The following is a 17,424-nucleotide window of genomic DNA, read 5'->3' as shown; positions in this document are numbered from 1 at the left end:
TAAATTTAATTTTATTTTTTTGGCTGCTTGCTGAGTGCTGACTGACTTTTTGAACTTTTAAATCATGATGACTATGTTATCTGGCGATTGTAGTGTCAGCGTCGGGATATACCTGGCTGTGTGTCCACTCGGTAGCTCGGTAGTTTCTTTTTAGGGGTGCACAGTACCAACACGAACGTATAAGTTGACTGCGAGGACTCGAGAAAAAGCATTATTAGTTTGCTGAATTACAGCCCAAGGAAAATGGCGAGATGCACCTACTTTTGCCATATTGTCTGCATGTTTACAATCTGCAGCGCACATTTCGCCGCCAGACCCCGTGTCGACAGCGGACTTGAGATAAGGTAGGTAATGTGATGTTGCATTCAATGTTTACAACTCCTGAGGGAATGTTACTTTGCTATCGCTATGACCACGCAAGTAGCTTAACTACTGAAAAGCTACTCGATGTTGAAATAGTGACGGTACGGAAAAAATTTAGCTAAACTAGTCATGTCGCTAGTATCCACCACAGCTGTGTTTGGTTGTCAACATAATGTTACCTGCAGAGCACAGCGAGAACTCTCGCGCTTGTTATACGAGATGAAAACCATCAAGCCTCAAGCAACCGACTCCTAGCCGCGCGGTATCCAGTCCACAACCCTACAACCAATGTAACTAAGGATTCCTGGTGGATTTTGTATCAATAGTCTAGTCTGCTACCGATACATTCATACCTCTCGCTTTTATGAACAGATATCCGGTCGCATCGGTTTATCGTTCCCAAACCTAAGTATTGTATTTTATTTTTCATTGAATGGCCTCGTGCTTCCAATTGAATTTGCATCATAATGATTTTGGGAATATGTCAGAAAATGTTTCCTCGCTGATAAAAATTTGAGACGTAAAACTACAAAGAGCAAACAGCAGTCATGGGAGGCTACAATTTCTTTTGATTAAAAATAATCTCAATAAATGTAATTACCATTATAGGAAGTCCTCGAGTTACGACGTACTTGACCTACAACGTTTCGACTTTACGACACCCGTGCCTCGTCCCCCATTTTGTCTCCAGCACCACAGTGTTTCTGCTTGGCTAGTGCATAGTGCTTGTCTGTGTTTGTGCGCCGGGAGTTTCCTTGCCTTTTTCGCCCTCCATTTTTCACACTCTCAGCAGTAATGGTAAGTACAGCATCTTATTTTTTTAATTTAAATGTAGTTTAGTTTCTTTATATGAAGTGTTAACCTTTCCTGCTACGGTCACCTGACCGTGGTCGGGAGACGCAGCGGAGATGCCTTCTCCAGTGCCGAGGTTGTCGTCCTCGGGGTTAACTCCCTTCTCTTGTTGCACAGCTGAGCTGGGTGGCGGCAACAATAAAGGCACGAAGCACCGATTTGCTGCTTTAATGGCTTTATTAGCTCCTCTGCACATTCAGCGGGTCCTCCGCTAATCGCTACTCTTCCCCGGTCGGCGTCACTACATTTGCCACTGTACACACTCGCACCTGTGCGCACTCCTTCCTCCTTCACCCACACGCCCACGCACACAGAAGTATTTCGACATAAATTTCAACTTTATCGGTGAAATCCGACTTACAAGGAAATTCGGGTTACGTCGCCAGCGTAGGAACGGAACTCATTCATAAATCGAGGACTTCCTGTATATCCCATTAAAAAAGACAGATGTGTGTCTCGCTTTCATCAGTCTTTTTTTTTTGGGGTGGGGGAACAGTAGTGAATACTTCTCAGATATAATGAAGGAATTCCATCTTATCAAGATTTAATTATCACTATGCTTGTCTTCATGCAGAAATTAGATTGAGTTTCATTAAATATGGCACATCACACAGATATTTTTGGATAGAAGGATCGCTTTATTGGCTGTATAATGAAATGAGCTGCTCACACACATTAGCCACACACGTCATACCCTTTAGTCATATCTTTTTCACTCATCATCAGATCTAAAATCTCATTGTTGTAACTAAGGAAATACATTTAGTTGTGACATTTAACAAACAGTAAAACACAATGCATGCCATATGGTGTTCCATGTGCACAAATAATTATTTTCTTTTGACGACGACTCATTCTCATTCTTAAGGCTGACTTTGAGTGACAACACTGGGACGAGTAAACACCTGTTAGGGCTGCACACCCATCATCATGAATATAACATTCTAAATCAATCTTAAGGTGCTAATGCATCTGCGTAGAGTAGTAATGCTAGTCTGCTATTTAAAGCACGTGAGTGGATGAGACATACCAGAGCTGCCTAAAATAAGGCTTTTTATCAATTGGCAGGATTAGCAGCATGTCTTATCAACGAGGCTTGCGATTATGATAAACGGTGCAGCACAAGCAAATAATTGAAAAGCAAGTCTCAAAAGATTACACCGACTCACCTGTATTTTGACAGCAATAGAGAGCGAGTTCAGTTCTTTGTCCAGTTCTTTGAGGACGACTAGCTTTTTCAGAGTGAGGCTGCAGAGCCTGTGAGAGAGAGAATGAGAAACGTTATGAATATGAAAGGGAAATTTGACATTTTTAGGCCTGCAGGTATAAAACTAAAAATGGAGCACAGCCCAGTAAGAGACACTGAAAAATATTTATATCATCAAAGAGCAATTCTTTCATTTAGTCAACTGATCATGTACCAAAGGGATGTTATATGAGGCATTGATCAGATGGCCAAACATAGCACAAAGGTCTTTCTGAATCTTCTAGACAGAATTCAATTATATTTCAATTCTGGAATTTGTGAGGGTTACAGACAGAACAAATGACTACAATTAGGGTCAAATCACACTCTACTCCTTGCCTCTCAAGCAAGTGAGAGGCAAGGCCAGGTTCACTGAACTTCCTCATGACCTACTTTTCCCATCAGTCCTGTTGCATGAACTTACAATCAGTCAAAGGTGAGTAAGAAAGACAAAGCAAACACTCAGCTATGCAGACACCCACTACCTTTGAGAGCCGCTCTGCAACTCTCAACGATTTCACTCTGCAAACTCCCTGCTAGGCAAGTGTGATTCAGAAAGGAACTGAGAAAATGATCGCGCAAGACACTATGTGTAAGTGTGAACATGAACGTGTGACTCCCCATCCTGTTACTTCAATTTTATCTGTAAGTTGCATTTACAACCACAGGAAAAGAAAAACATGCATATTAAACATGCACGTCAGTTGAACATGCAGTCACACTATGTTCATTATTTAACTTGCTCTATTTGTTCACAGATCGACAGGAGAAATTAGGTTCAAGGCATTACGACCATCGTGCTTTCAGTAAGTATTTTCTACAAAACAGTGTATGAACAAAAAGAAAATAAACTCTCAAGACAGTGTGTGCGTGCGTGTGTGTCTGTACGCGTACCAAATGCAAATCTCTTTGGGTTTGGAGTAATTAAATGTTATACCTTGTAGAATGCGACTTGCCTTATGGTGAGGATGAGTCACCGGCAGCGCGGCTCTATGTTAGGAGGGGGGAGGGGAAGACAGAAAACAGGACTGATGGTTCAACATCATCTCTCGCTCTGTGAATAGGATTCACATGTAATTAAAAAGGCTGCAGGCTGTGAACAGGTCACATCAGGAAGCAGTGCTCTTTCGTCAGATGTGTTATCTGAACTCCTGTCTGCTACTGGGTTGAGTTGAAAGTGTAAGTCGAAGTCATCTGATCGGGGCTAGTGCCAGCAAGGCCCTGTGTTTCAGTGCCAGTTCATTTTGCCACCCTAACAAGTGACTGCAGTGAAAATCCCTTGTATTAGGATAACACAACTGCCTTTCATATGATCATTCCTAGCTAGGAAAGTTACATTGCTGGTGCTACTCACTGCACTGAAACACAAAGAAAACCCTACATTGAGAGTCAACCGGTAGCTCATCTAATGGCAATAACCAAGTTAAAAGAACTCGTTTGATGTGCGTCCCGCGTCTGAGACGCACAAAAATTATCAGGGACGCACACATAAAGTAGGATTAATCTGTCTTCAGACGCAGAGCGATGGGGTTTAGTACTCTGGCGTGGTGCTGGAAATCTGTCGTATGATTTTTTTTTGATGAGACAGGACACTAGAGTGTGACTAATTTGGTCACATATGGGCCCTAATTTCTGAATGATGCGGCAAAAATAAAAATAAAAAAATAACTGAGCATGTGTACAGATACCCAGTCATTTGGGAAAGAAAAAAACCTTTTTGCGACTTGAAAGCAAATACACAACGGGTTTCATCATCGAGGTCTCGTAACAAATCAGAGATAGTGAAGAGCGGGGACCTCCCGTCTGATTGGCTGTGTGTGCGTGCCACCGCGACAACTTGGGAACGTTTTGGATTCGTCCCAGATGAACATGCCCATCCCACAAACACTGACGAGCTGGTATGTCGAATTTGTATGAAGTTGCAACAAAGACAACACAACTTAAAACCTCAAGGTGACGAAATCCATTTTAAAGACAACCATCTCACCCAATTTCTTCAGCTGCTCGATTTCCATGTTCCTCCGCGTAACTGGTAGATTGCAGTTTAAACTGTGCTTCGTAACCGTGCCTCTTCGTAGGTGACATTTTTGGGGGTCCTTAGCCAAACCGATGTTGTTTTGCACAATGCACACCACGGAAATGCTCCCAGTTAGTCAAGCGGTAAAAAATAAATAAATAAATAAATAAATAAATAATCAAAACACCCCGGCGGTATATACCTACTGGGGGCGTGGCTTTAGCGTCCTACTTCACGCACCCTTCCCCTGTCCTGTAAGCAGCGTGTCGGTAGGAAATGCTAAAAGTCAAGCGGAGCGCTCATCACACAACGTTTATAGATGTTGGAACTCGGTGCACACATAAGGCGCGCCGCATTATAAGGTGCCGGGTCCATTTTGGAGAAAATTTAAGACTTTTAAGTGCGCCTTATGGTCGTGAAAGTACGGTATATTTTTTTCTTTCAATATTCTGAAAAAACAACTGAAAGCACTGTAATTGATTGTTGTCATGTAAACAAACCACCAAAACAACATCAGTTAAAATTTTCTAGTTTCATCAGAAAATGTGACATTAACATTGATTGTGTATGTGTGTTCACCTCTACAGCAGGTGGCACAATGCCCCCTTTCAGACCATCAATACTGGGATTTTAGTTTTTGGCCCATTACATTCTTACAATTAATTATAACACAGAAGTGACAATGATCTATAACTAACCCATGAATACCATTGTTTTAGCTTTGTACATACAGCAAACAAAACAAAACAAAATCTAATCAAGCATTATCCAATTACTGTACGTTTGAAAGAAATCAGATTTGACATGATGGCTTCAGTGAGACCAACACATTTACATGTACCTAAGCAGTACAGTTTCAGTCGACTCACCCAGTAGTTACATTTTCTCTAATATCAAGCAAACATACTGATCACCATTATTTCCATTGCTGATTTACCAAAACACTATCAAATTCACTTTGTGGCAATATTAGGTTCTGGATGCACCACTAATTATAATTCAAGGTGTACTGAGATCTTATGAATCTCTGTAAAAGAGGCTACAGGCTCAATATGTAGTCTTGTTAAAACAACCATAAAATATGCAGTAACTTCATTATTACAGTTTGAAATCATGTTACTATAAATAGTAAGTGGTGGCATCATTTTGTCAATAAGAAACTAAACAGTGCAATCAATACACAAAAAGTATGGTTGATCTAAACAGCTAGCTGTAGTTTCATATTACTGTGACCAGGAGGTGGGAAGTAAAGATAAGTGATATGCTCTCTCTGTTTGCCAGTTGATAAGAGCCCACGAGGGAAAACCCCTTTATACAGTTTTGGCCATAACAGTCCGGATGGTTCTTTTCCTCTTTGGCCCGGAGGATACGATGTCCACAATTTCCAAAAACAATTTGAAATGTGGACTCGTCTGACCACAGAACACTTTTCCACTTTGCATCAGTCCATCTTAGATGAGCTCGGGCCCAGAGAAGCCGGCGGGGTTTCTGGGTGTTGTTGATAAATGGCTTTTGCGTTGCATAGTAGAGTTTCACGTTGCACTTACGGATGTAGCGCCAAACTGTATTTACTGACATTGGTTTTCTGAAGTGTTCCTGAGCCCATGTGGTGATATCCTTTACACATTGATTTCGGTTTTTGAAGTAGTGCCGCCTGAGGGATCGAAGGTCACGGGCATTCAATGTTGGTTTTCGGCCTTGCCGCTTACATGCAGCGATTTCTCCAGATTCTCTGAACCTTTTAATGATACTATGGACCGTAGATGATGAAATCCCTAAAATCATTGCAATTGTACGTTGAGGAACATTGTCCTTAAACTGTTCGACTATTTTCTCACGCAATTGTTCACAAAGAGGTGAACCTCGCCCCATCTTTGCTTGTGAATGACTGAGCAATTCAGGGAACCTCCTTTTATACCCAATCATGGCACCCACTTGTTCCCAATTAGCTTGTTCACCTGTGGGATGTTCCAAACAGGTGTTTGATGAGCATTCCTCAACTTTCTTGGCTATAACACATTCCAAAACAGCTGGGGTATTGTAGCCATACAATTCCAAGTTAATGATTATTTGCTAAAAACAATAACATTTATCAGTTTGAAAATTAAATATCTTATCTTTGTAGTGTATTCGATTAAATATAGGTTGAACATGATTTGCAAATCATTGTATTCTGTTTTTATTTATGTTTAACACAACGTCCCAACTTCATTGGAATTGGGGTTGTATGAAATTTTAACTTTTTGAATGGAATTATGGAAATAAATAAACGTTTCCATGATATTAAATTTTTTTGGAAAGGGTCTGTATGTGTCACAATATAGCACCTTATTGTATGACCAATAAATCATTTAACTTTTTAAAAAAAAATTGTATTATTATTTTAATGGAAGTTCGTTGACTGATAAACTGATAAATGTTGGTTACATGCAAATGGAAGTCAAGCATTAGCTCAACTGTAGAGAGTATATGGGTTTGGCAAATTTAGTCCAATCCACTGCTCAGCCAAAATCCACCAATAGTCATTCTATATATTTAATGGGGGGAATCATTCGGGCTCTTTTACTCATTTAGAATTCCCACCAGCTATAAGATTTATGTATTATATAATTAGACCACCAACAGCTAGGGTAAACGCATGATGCCAGATTTATTGACCACGGTGATGATGCCAAATTGGTGCCTAAGCACTCTCTGAGCTAATAACTTTAGCCTACATGGCATCAATGATTTATTTGTGTTTGAAAGTGTAAATTTTTATTTTGTGTGGTTAAACATTTATTTTGTAATATAAGGGCAACATGTTTATTGCTATATTTTAATACATTGTTGCAGTAATTATTTTCATATGCACCTTGAAAATATAATCATTATCAAATATTGTTTGCTGGAAAAGGAAATGAGCGCTACAGCTGCAGTCCCTCTATATGTAGGAGATGAGCAATCTTATCTGGTAATTCATTTCAACAGACATGGTCCAATATTTGTTTTTGATAAGAGGTTTTTGATGTCCTGATACAGTCAATATATAGCAAAACGCATTATATTAGCTTCACTACAGATATCACGCAAAGGCTCCTAATGGGTATCACGTTATCAACCATTCAAAATGTTTACAAAATTAACGCATCGTAAAATAACTTCAGGAGATTGTTATAATAACGTGTTACACGCTGTTGGTAAAGCATCGACGGAAGAAAAAAACAGATAGGTTGAGGCGGTCACTGGGAAAAGCCCATGGACAAACACATTATTGAGCAAACAATTCATCTGTTTGTCCCTTTATGACTTTACGGTAGCTTTGTTCAACCCACATAAGGCCCTTAACATTTTTTTTCTTGCAGCAAAAAACCCTTTTCAGTTTTTACTTGTTTGCTTGCTTTGAGTTCAGGGTTTAGTATGTTGACAGACAACTGTGGATATATAAAAATTCTACACACCCCTGTTCAAATGGTTTTGACGAAGCCTCCTTGACCAGTTTTTGTCTTTTCGTCAGTTTTGCAGGGGTGTCCAGCTCTTAGTAATGTCTCTTAGTAACGTCACTGTTATGCCATATTTTCTCAACTTGATGAAGATTGTCTTCACTGTACTCCATGGTATATTTAATTCCATAGCAATTCTTTTGCACCCTTCTCCTGACTGACATCATTGAACAATGAGACCCCTCTGATGCTGTGGAAGCTCTCTACGGTCTGATGCTGTGGAAGCTCTCTACATTTTGTGCTGTGCTCTTGCTTTATAGGATGGCCACTCCTGGGGAGAATATATCAACAGTGCTAAACCTTCTTCATAGAAAATAGTTCTTCATAGACAATCTGTCTTACTGTGGACTGATCACGATCAAAGCTTTCTGACATTCTTTTATAACCCCTTTTGAGCTTCATGCAAGTTAACAATTCTTAATTGTTGGTATTCTGGGAGTTCTTTTGTGCAAGGCATGGTTTCCATAGGGCAATGGTTCTGCAGAACAGAAAAATCTAAACTCTATGTGTGTTTTTAAAAGGGCAGGGAAGCTTCAAGGAACACCTCCATCCTCCAACCACATCACATTGATGGGAGTAGAGGTTGGCTGACTCTTGACTCCAAATAGCTCTTAGAGATGTAGCCTCAGGGTTCACATACTTTTTTTCTTCACTGCACCGTTAATGTTAACACGGTGCGTTTTTTTTTTGTCTGTGTTAGTTTGTCAAATCTTGTTTTAGATGAAGACCAGATTACATTTTGACCAATTAATGCAAAAATCCAGGTTATATACTTGTTTTTTTTGCAAGTCTATGTCATTGAAAAGGGGAACAATTGTTTAGGCGGAAGATGAATCCAGGGGTCGGTGAATTATCTCTGTTTAATTTTTGAAGAAAACGCTATTGCAACACTATTTCTGGACCTCTTAAGTGATTGCAGCATCTCAAGTAACATGGTGAGAGAAGTCCTGTTTAATTGAGACTACAAAGAGACTACTGCTAGTCTGCTCCTGGCAAAAAAAAACTTGTGGTAGGGGAGCACAAAATAGAACAGAAATGAAACCCCTGCACTGAACAAATGACTTAGCTGCCTAAACAAAAACACACTTCTGTGTTTATTTTCCTCTAGTCAGCACTCTGCTTGATGTTTTGCCAGTTCCATGCCTTCGCATCACTGCACGGCAATTGTCAGAAGCACAAATAATTAGGAATAGTGGATGGAGAGAGTGAGTTAAAAGAAGGACGAATGAAAAAAATGTTTGGTATGCACTGGAGGTTACCATGCTGGAAACAGGAAAAAAAAAAATCTTTCAATGTACCACTGCTCCTCGTTTTTGTGGGAAATGCATGCGGCCCTTTTCTTTTAATAAAGCAAGTGGAAGAAAGCCACAGTACTTTGTTCTTTCATAACAATTTTATACATCTACAGTAGTTGCATAATTTAGTCCAGGATAAAGGGTGTGCTGTTTGAAAGCTACTTCTGAATATTTTATTCTCCGACAAGAAAAATGGTGGAAAGTCTAACCACTGTGAGAATGACATTTGCTCTGATAACACTCCATTGATATTTTAACAGCTTCACATTTTGTCAACGGAAAATACAAACCTACTACAGGCAAATCCATACACATGATACAAGCAAATCAAAGCTCTTTAAAACATCTGAGTGACATTTAATAGCTCTTAACAAGTTGGAAGAATTGGAAATCACAAAATAGCCTGGCATTATAATAAAGAATATGTCATAATAAATGTGTTTTAACAAGTTCAAACAGTAGCTTGCATTGAAAGAGCTTAACATGTATTTTGGTTTGCACGCAAGAGGCATTTGAGCCCCCAATATCTCGTTATGTGACACATGCCCATATGCTGTTAGGGCTTTAATACCACAAAAGAAACCTTCTCAAGCCTGCAGTAAGAGGGGAAAGAGGCTGTGTTGAGTGTACACAACAGAACAAGAGGATGCAGTTTTCTGTTGCTGTGAATTTGAAAACAAACTTATTCCAGCAGGAACAAAGGCGGGGAGGCATGAAGGTTACAGATGCACACGTGGAATAAGGATGGGAATAGCAATAAAATAACAATTGGTCATTTAAAAATGTGTTGAGAATTATGACGGCAGTGTGAAGTTGGTTGTTGCAAAATGGCTAGTGTAATGTAAGACGGTACATCGTGGCCAGGTTCCAAAAAATTAAGCATTTCACCGTTTGTATATCACTTGTGCTTTCATTGTTTTTGAGGATTGAGTTACATATTAATATACTTTAAGTACTAACGGTCTTCCATACACTTGTCACATAGTGCGGCTGTAAGTGTTATGTCGAGTGATGGACAGAAATATCGGCGGCCGAAATAAGCCCAAAAGTGCATTTTCGGTTTCGGACCGAAAGACTTTTGTCACCGAAATAAAACGGCCAAAATAACATGTTGGTAATCCTGCCAACTCATAGCTTTACCGCGGCTGACGCTCAAATTTGTCCACTACACTTTTAAATTGTTTTGCTATTAACAAGCAACGCCCATTGGTCTTTGCTGACTATGTAGTTAAATTGACAATTTTCAGGACAAAATAAAACTTTAAATAAGAATAAATTATAGATAATAAAACACACAATTTACCCAAGATTTTCTAATGTACCTAGGGCTAACTAAATACAATACAAAGTGCAATCAAGTAGTGCAACTCAGAGGAAGCAAATACAGTTCATACACAGTGTCCGAAATTAACCCTCGCCAGTTGCCAAATGCGACTAAATTATCCGTTTGGCGAGTGAATCTTAGAGCGGTGCTCGCCACTAGACTTTACACCGATTTGATCGGGCTGATCAGTATCGGCCGATATTTAGCATTTTATGCTGATCGGTTTTAATGTCATCATTCGCCGATGCACCGCAAAATACATTAACTACGCGTCGCCGCGTGCATAGTATATTTGAATCCAAACGCTAGTTTATTTTTAGCCTTCTCGTGTGTCTTTTGATGTAGTACTGTAAATATCTGACAGCCAATGAAGTTATTTAAAAAAAATTTAAAACGAGAAATAAAATGTCGGCAGTGTGGGACAGACAACACGTCGGATCCGGACAGGCAACACGTAATGCCGGATCAGACTACAAGACAAATTTGCTCTTTCATTGGGCTTTACCTTGTCAACTCAAATGTGACCGGATACACTCGTTACCGTGGCGACGACAACAAGAGTGGAGCGAGCCGACGGTATCATAAGAACAAAATGGGGAAAACGTGTCTTGGTGGTCACCAGTGCTCAGGACAGGAGGATGCTCGTTTAAGGCTTGCTTGAGGTATGTTCACATACTTTTAATACGATACGGCTCACTAGCAGGCAATAAAATGTTATGTAGCCTAGCAAGCTAGCGGTAGCAAGAACGGTTGGACATAAACATGCCGCCGTTCTGTCGACTCATGCTCTAAAGTTTCGGTGCGGGTGAAGTAATATAATTAAAAATAAAGTAATTTAATTACAGTAAGTTAGCACCCATTATTTCTGTCATGTAATGTTGGTTTGACCTGACTGAAAAGAATCCACGATCTGACTAGAGCAGTGATTTCCAACCTTTATGGAGCCAAGGAACATATTTTACAATTGAAAAATCTCACGGCACACCAACAAACAAAAATGTCACAAAAAGGGGATACATTAATTACTGTATGTACTTCCTGCCATCTAATAGAAGACCATTCATTTGTTCTGTCTGTCACTATTCCTCACTGACATAACTAAAGGAACAAAGATTTGAGCAATTAAGTACACAGGTATATACAGTAAATGAACAGGCCATTTAAATAGACACATTCCTCCATCTTGTGATCGGATCGGGATCGGTTATCGTTTTTTTAAACTCGCTGATCGGCCCCAAAAATCCTGATCATGTAAAGCCTACTCGCCACGTGGTGAGTGAATGTTTGTACCTACATACACAAACAAATCATAGTGTAGCGGCATGTGTCCTGGAGCCAGTAATATTGGGGCAGGGCGTGTCCTGCCAGGAAAGTGCATTGGATTCCTAATAACAGCGACCTTGGTTATCAGCTGTGTGTGTATTTCCTCTATCTAACATGATGGGATGCGCGTGGCAACAGCCAATGGGATATGTCCTTTTCCTGCTACACTTCCGTTTGCAAGTATACCTACCTTTTAACCTGAGTTTTACAAACACAGCTTCATCATTTTCTAAAGGTCCAGGTTTATCCGGATGTAGTGTTGCAGTTTGTACTCGGGTCTCACAAATGATCGGCAAACTAGTACAGTATATTTTGTTATGTTTCTGCTTCGTTCGCGAGGCAAATGCCAAACACAAGCACTTCAACTGCCAGGAAAAATGATTAAATATATTGTGAGGGATACCTTTAGGTTCTAAAAAAAAACAATGGATGGCTCAAATGAGCATTGCTGTGTGCCACTTTATACCGGATCCAGTCGCTATAACAGCGAAATTGGCTCTGTCCATGTATTGATTGACATTGAACATACTCAGAACAAACGTGCGCCCCCGGCTCCGTTCCCATGGTTTGGGCAACGCGTGCTTCACCGGGGAAGGCTGCCGGAGGACGATAGGGCTTCTGGACAGTTCACGGCAGGCGGGCAATGGGGGCCCCTCCGCTTGGTGTAAGCATATTGATAAACGGAGGAAAAGAAACTACAGGATTGCCTAGTAGCAGCGACGGAAAATGGAAAAGTATAAATGACAAGTGATTTTATCGTAGGCTTACGGCTCACTTGTTATTTAGGCATCTTAATGTAGCCTTAACCATGCGTTTGCCCACTGGTGGTTGGCTGACTACTGACTGAGAAAGTGCTTCATATGCAGCAGATGGTTGGCTGACTACTGACTGAGAAAGTGCTTCATATGCAGCAGAGCTCGCATTTTAAATGTAAAAAATCGCCAACAATCAGGTAAATTTAATCATCTTGGCCATGACCATGATTAAAATACCATTGATCAGCCCACCACTGCTTCAAGAAGTAAAATCACCCCGTGTCCGTCTAAAACCAGTCTAAAAATTGGTGATTTCTTTTTTAAAACTGGTCAAAAATTTGTGCCGGATAAAAATGCTAAAGGCACTTCAAGGTGGGATCTTAAAAAGAAGAAAAAAAGAAGAAAAAAGATTGGGGAAAAGATAAGTGATTTCTGAGATTGCAAGAGAGGAGGACATCTTGTAATAAGTCAAGAGGCTCACTAGAGCTGTGGAAGAATCAGACTTTTGACAGGATTATAAAAATATCTGATGTAATTCCAAAGGGGGTTGGTTCATCGAGATCAGAGATAGGTTTTATTTCCGGTTGGCGATTTAAGCCTTTGCTTTCTCTTAAATATCCATTTGAAAAAATAACTAAATTCACCACTAGTATACCCTTGAACAGATGCTGACCTGTTTTATGCTTTTCCCTTTTAAAATAGGTTTTTCCTATTCAGAGCATAATAATGTGGCATAGAAAATATATTATATCCACCCTGGATGAATTATTTCCCTGTTCCAGGAGAGAGAAATAAAGCACAAAAATAGAGAAAGCTTTTATTCTTTACACGCCCTGATCTTGAAAGTCATTCTTTAAAAAAATCATTTAAAAAAAACAAAACTAATCAACCAGTGTCAAAAAGACTCACATAAACAGAGCTCTGCCAGTATTTATTAATTAATTTATGTCACTGTATAACTTATAACAAATCAAATATATCCTGCAAAGGTTAAGAGGCATTACTGTCAACTCTTCAGCTTGATGACAGTTTTAACAAGCCATGCTGTGTTCAAAACTTACTGATCCGACAAATATACCAGGAACTTAGTATGCAGTTGTCATCCTTTGTATCTATTTTGCAGGGCTAAACAACTCTTTTGTTCAGTCCTGAACAGCAATTGATGAAGTCAGCAGCCCTGTTTGTAGTAACCACACAAGACATGAGCAGGCAAAGCATGCTTACAGCCCATATGAAAAGTCAGACCATAGGCCTGCTACAAAGAAAAATATTGTGGGTTACAGTCCACTTTGGGTTGAAATAGAGATTACTGTGTCAAAAGATGAAATGGACTAACTTGCCCTTGAGCAAGTTAAGGTACTGTATATTTAGAGGTACATCTAAGATACTGTACATCACAATCTAATAACCAAATCCAAATCAAATAAAAATGTGTTGATGGGTCTACACAGTTTTTTCATCCCACAAACTACATCTGCAACATATCAACATTCTCTGCATATTTACAGGTCATTACAAATACTGTATGTGCAGTGAGCAAAGGGTTAGGGGGGTGGGTAGTAACGGGCTTGGGAATATCATTTGCATATGCAGTTGTGAAGAGTAACAGCGCTGATCCTATTCAAGTCTAATTTAATTCCACTTGAAACATAAAGCAATAATAATAATTCAGCCACAGAGACAACTGATTTGCGACACGTCAATTAAAAAATATTTTTCCCATGACTCATCGATGGGCTCTCTGGTGGGGCAGGTGCTATAATGTAAAAAGAGAAGCGAGTATCAAAGACCGAAGTTCATAAACAAAAGAAAATGTCAGGTACGTGTGTCTCAAGTTGGTGCTCAGTTTTAATAGAAAAACTAAGAATCTCTCGATAGTACCATCTATTTTCCACCGGTCGTGGGGCGGTGGAGCCCATCCCAGCTGACTTCGGGCGAAAGGCGGACTACACCCTGAATTGGTCGCCAGTCAGTCACAGGGCACATACAGAGACAGAGAGCCATTCAGATTTTTTTTTCGGGTGCCTGGCAAGCTACGCAGAGGTGCTGCGCGGGGCAATTCGTCGGTCACGTGATGCAATGCGGGCGTTGTCAGCCGTGCGACCGCGGGAGTATAAAGAGGCCTTAACGCGGCTAAATACGATGCTGAGATCCAGAACTTAATATGCTTTTGATTCTAAAGTATGCTATTAAAACAAGAAACACACTATATTCTTAACTATCCCTATCCGTCGAGCCACTCTGCCATAAAGCTTGACTTTATAGAACTTTCTGCCATCTCCCGACTGCATCTCTGGAGCTCAGCCACAGTGATCTTTGGGTTCTTCTTTACCTCTCTCACGAAGGCTCTTCTCCCCCGATTGCTCAGTTTGCACGGACGGTCAGCTCTAAGAATGGTTCAAACGTCTTCCATTTAAGGATTATGTAGGCCACTGTGCTCTTAGGAACCTTAAGTGCAGCAGAAACCTTTTTTTGTAACCTTGGCCAGATCTGTGCCACAATTCTGTTTCAGAGCTCTTCAGGGAGTTCCTTTGACCTCATGATTCTCATTTGCTCTGACATGCACTGAGGTGTAAGGTCTTACATAGACAGGTGTGTGGCTTTCCTAATCAAGTCCAATCAGTATAATCAAACACAGCTGGATTCCAATGAAGGTGTCGAATCTAAAGGATGAGCAGAAGAAATGGACAGTACCCGAGTTCAATATGTGAATGTCACAGCAAAGGGTCTAAATACTTATGGCTGTGTGATAGTTCATTTTCTTTTTTTAAGAAATATGCAAAAATTTCAACAATTCCGGTTTTTTTTCTGTCAATATGGAGTGCTGTGTGTGCATTAATGAGGGGAAAAAATGAATTTAAATGATTTTAGCAAATGGCTGCAATATAACAAAGAGTGAAAAATTTAAGGGGGTCTGAATACTTTCCGTACCCACTGTATAGTGACTGGCAGAACGATTAAATGATCTTCCACAAGAAAGCAGAAGGTACATTTAACCTGTGTATCCACCTGTTGCCAACTAAACAGGCTGAGAATTCACACTACGTAAGCAAATTGGTGAGTTAATTGAGACAAGATCATTATTTCATTCTGTATTCTTTTTGTGACATTTTTCTTTGGTGGTGTGCTGTGAAATTTTTTTATGTAAAAAAATGTGTCTTGGCTCAATAAAAATTGGGAAACACTGAATAGAGGATGAATGGTGTGACATACAAGAGTGCTTTGGGATAATTGACCAATAGAACATAAACAGAAACAGACAGTTCCGACTCCTTAATCTGGGATTAGACAAATGGGCCGGCCACAGGATCAGCGCTGTTTGAGAGTTGGGACACTAAACACTGATGTGTCCTTAACCAGACCCCAAGTAAAAATTGGGTTGTTTTTCTTTCTTCCTCTCTATCTGGATTTGTGAGCAAACACCGAGATATTATTCATTTCATTATTAATGTCAACAAAGTACACAAAATGTCCATGTTTCGGTCAATCCATCCATCTGTACCGCTTTTTCTCACTAGGATCGCAGGTGTGCTGGCGCCCATCGGAAAAGAATTGACTAAAATCATCGTCTTTTTCACATCATTTTTCACTATTACCAACTTCAAAGGCTAATCTTAAATACATCCTCCATGAAAATATTACATACAATATTTTTCAGTTTGTATTGGCCATTTCTGAATTTGAAGTTAGTTCATTGTGTTATGACATAATCCCTAAAATCACTCCGTCGCTTAATACATTTAACATTAACATCCGTAAACTAATTAGATAATTGTTGGCGCGTTTTGCCAATGTTACGTGTGCTACGCGGTTCCGCTGGGACCACAACCAGGGCCACGACCCGCAGCACCTCAACACGAAAATACAAAAGACCAGTCCAACAAATACGTCACTGGCTGATCTGATGAGCAAAAATTTTCCTTAAACGTAAGAGTTGCAATCGAGGATGTCCACTCCAGAGGTGGTTTGAGGAGCCAAATATTGTACTCAAGTAAGAGTACTGTTACTTGACAATAATGTGACTCAAGTAAAAGTAGTCCTCCAAAAAATTACTTAAGAGTAAAAAGTACACAGTGAAATAATTACTGAGTAAATAGTGACTAACTTATTTTTTTTTAACCACAGCATGAAGATCAATAACAAAAAAAAACAACAACACAAAATAAAATGTGAATTTGCGAATTCCGATGTTGCTGTGTGTGTGTGTGTGTGTGTGTGTGTAGGTGTAAGGCACAGCCAAAACTACATCGGCAATTTACTGCACGGTGTTTTCTCAAGTTATAAGTGAGCTGAAATATCCACGTTTGTGCAGACAAAGCCAGACAAATACTACAATACATGAAAGCTGTTGTTTTTTTTCGACTAAATGTATACACGACTAGCGCGCCGTTGCCTTCATGGTAACGACGACCTTCCCAACATGGTGGCCACGTAGGCACGACGATCAGTGGGCCTGGCTTATCTAGTGTTAATACCTATCAGAATCAGATTCATCTTTATCTATGCCCGGGAAGCCCAATGGAAGATGATGTGTAAGGTCATGTGACTTTCTTGTGTCATTTGATTTGTGAACTAGACATAGACGTCACTCGTGCTTAAATTGGATTGGCGCAAACAGGGCCCGATCCGAAAGTCGAAGTCATAGTCTTGAGCATGAAATAGCTGATAAATAAGCAATAATTAATAAATAAAAGTAGCGAGTGACATTTAGATCATTGTAACGGAGTAAAAGTACCGTTACTTCTTAACAGCAGAAGCGGCGGAATT

General features: G+C 39.9%; 1 protein-coding gene across 3 annotated transcripts in view; it reads right to left on the bottom strand.

Annotated features, from left to right (window-relative positions):
• The window catches only part of zmp:0000000755 (phosphofurin acidic cluster sorting protein 2), a 69,321-nt gene that overhangs the window by 41,192 nt on the left and 10,705 nt on the right, over window positions 1-17,424 (bottom strand). For all 3 annotated transcript variants that reach the window (XM_061689591.1, XM_061689592.1, XM_061689593.1), the window contains exon 2: window positions 2,385-2,472. In XM_061689591.1, the coding sequence (XP_061545575.1) occupies window positions 2,385-2,472 (88 nt within the window). The remainder of the gene's footprint in view (window positions 1-2,384; window positions 2,473-17,424) is intronic.

The sequence above is a fragment of the Phycodurus eques genome, chromosome 11 (genome assembly GCF_024500275.1).
Source record: "Phycodurus eques isolate BA_2022a chromosome 11, UOR_Pequ_1.1, whole genome shotgun sequence".
Classification (NCBI taxonomy): Eukaryota; Metazoa; Chordata; class Actinopteri; order Syngnathiformes; family Syngnathidae; genus Phycodurus; species Phycodurus eques.
This window is presented reverse-complemented; position numbering and strand designations above follow the sequence as displayed.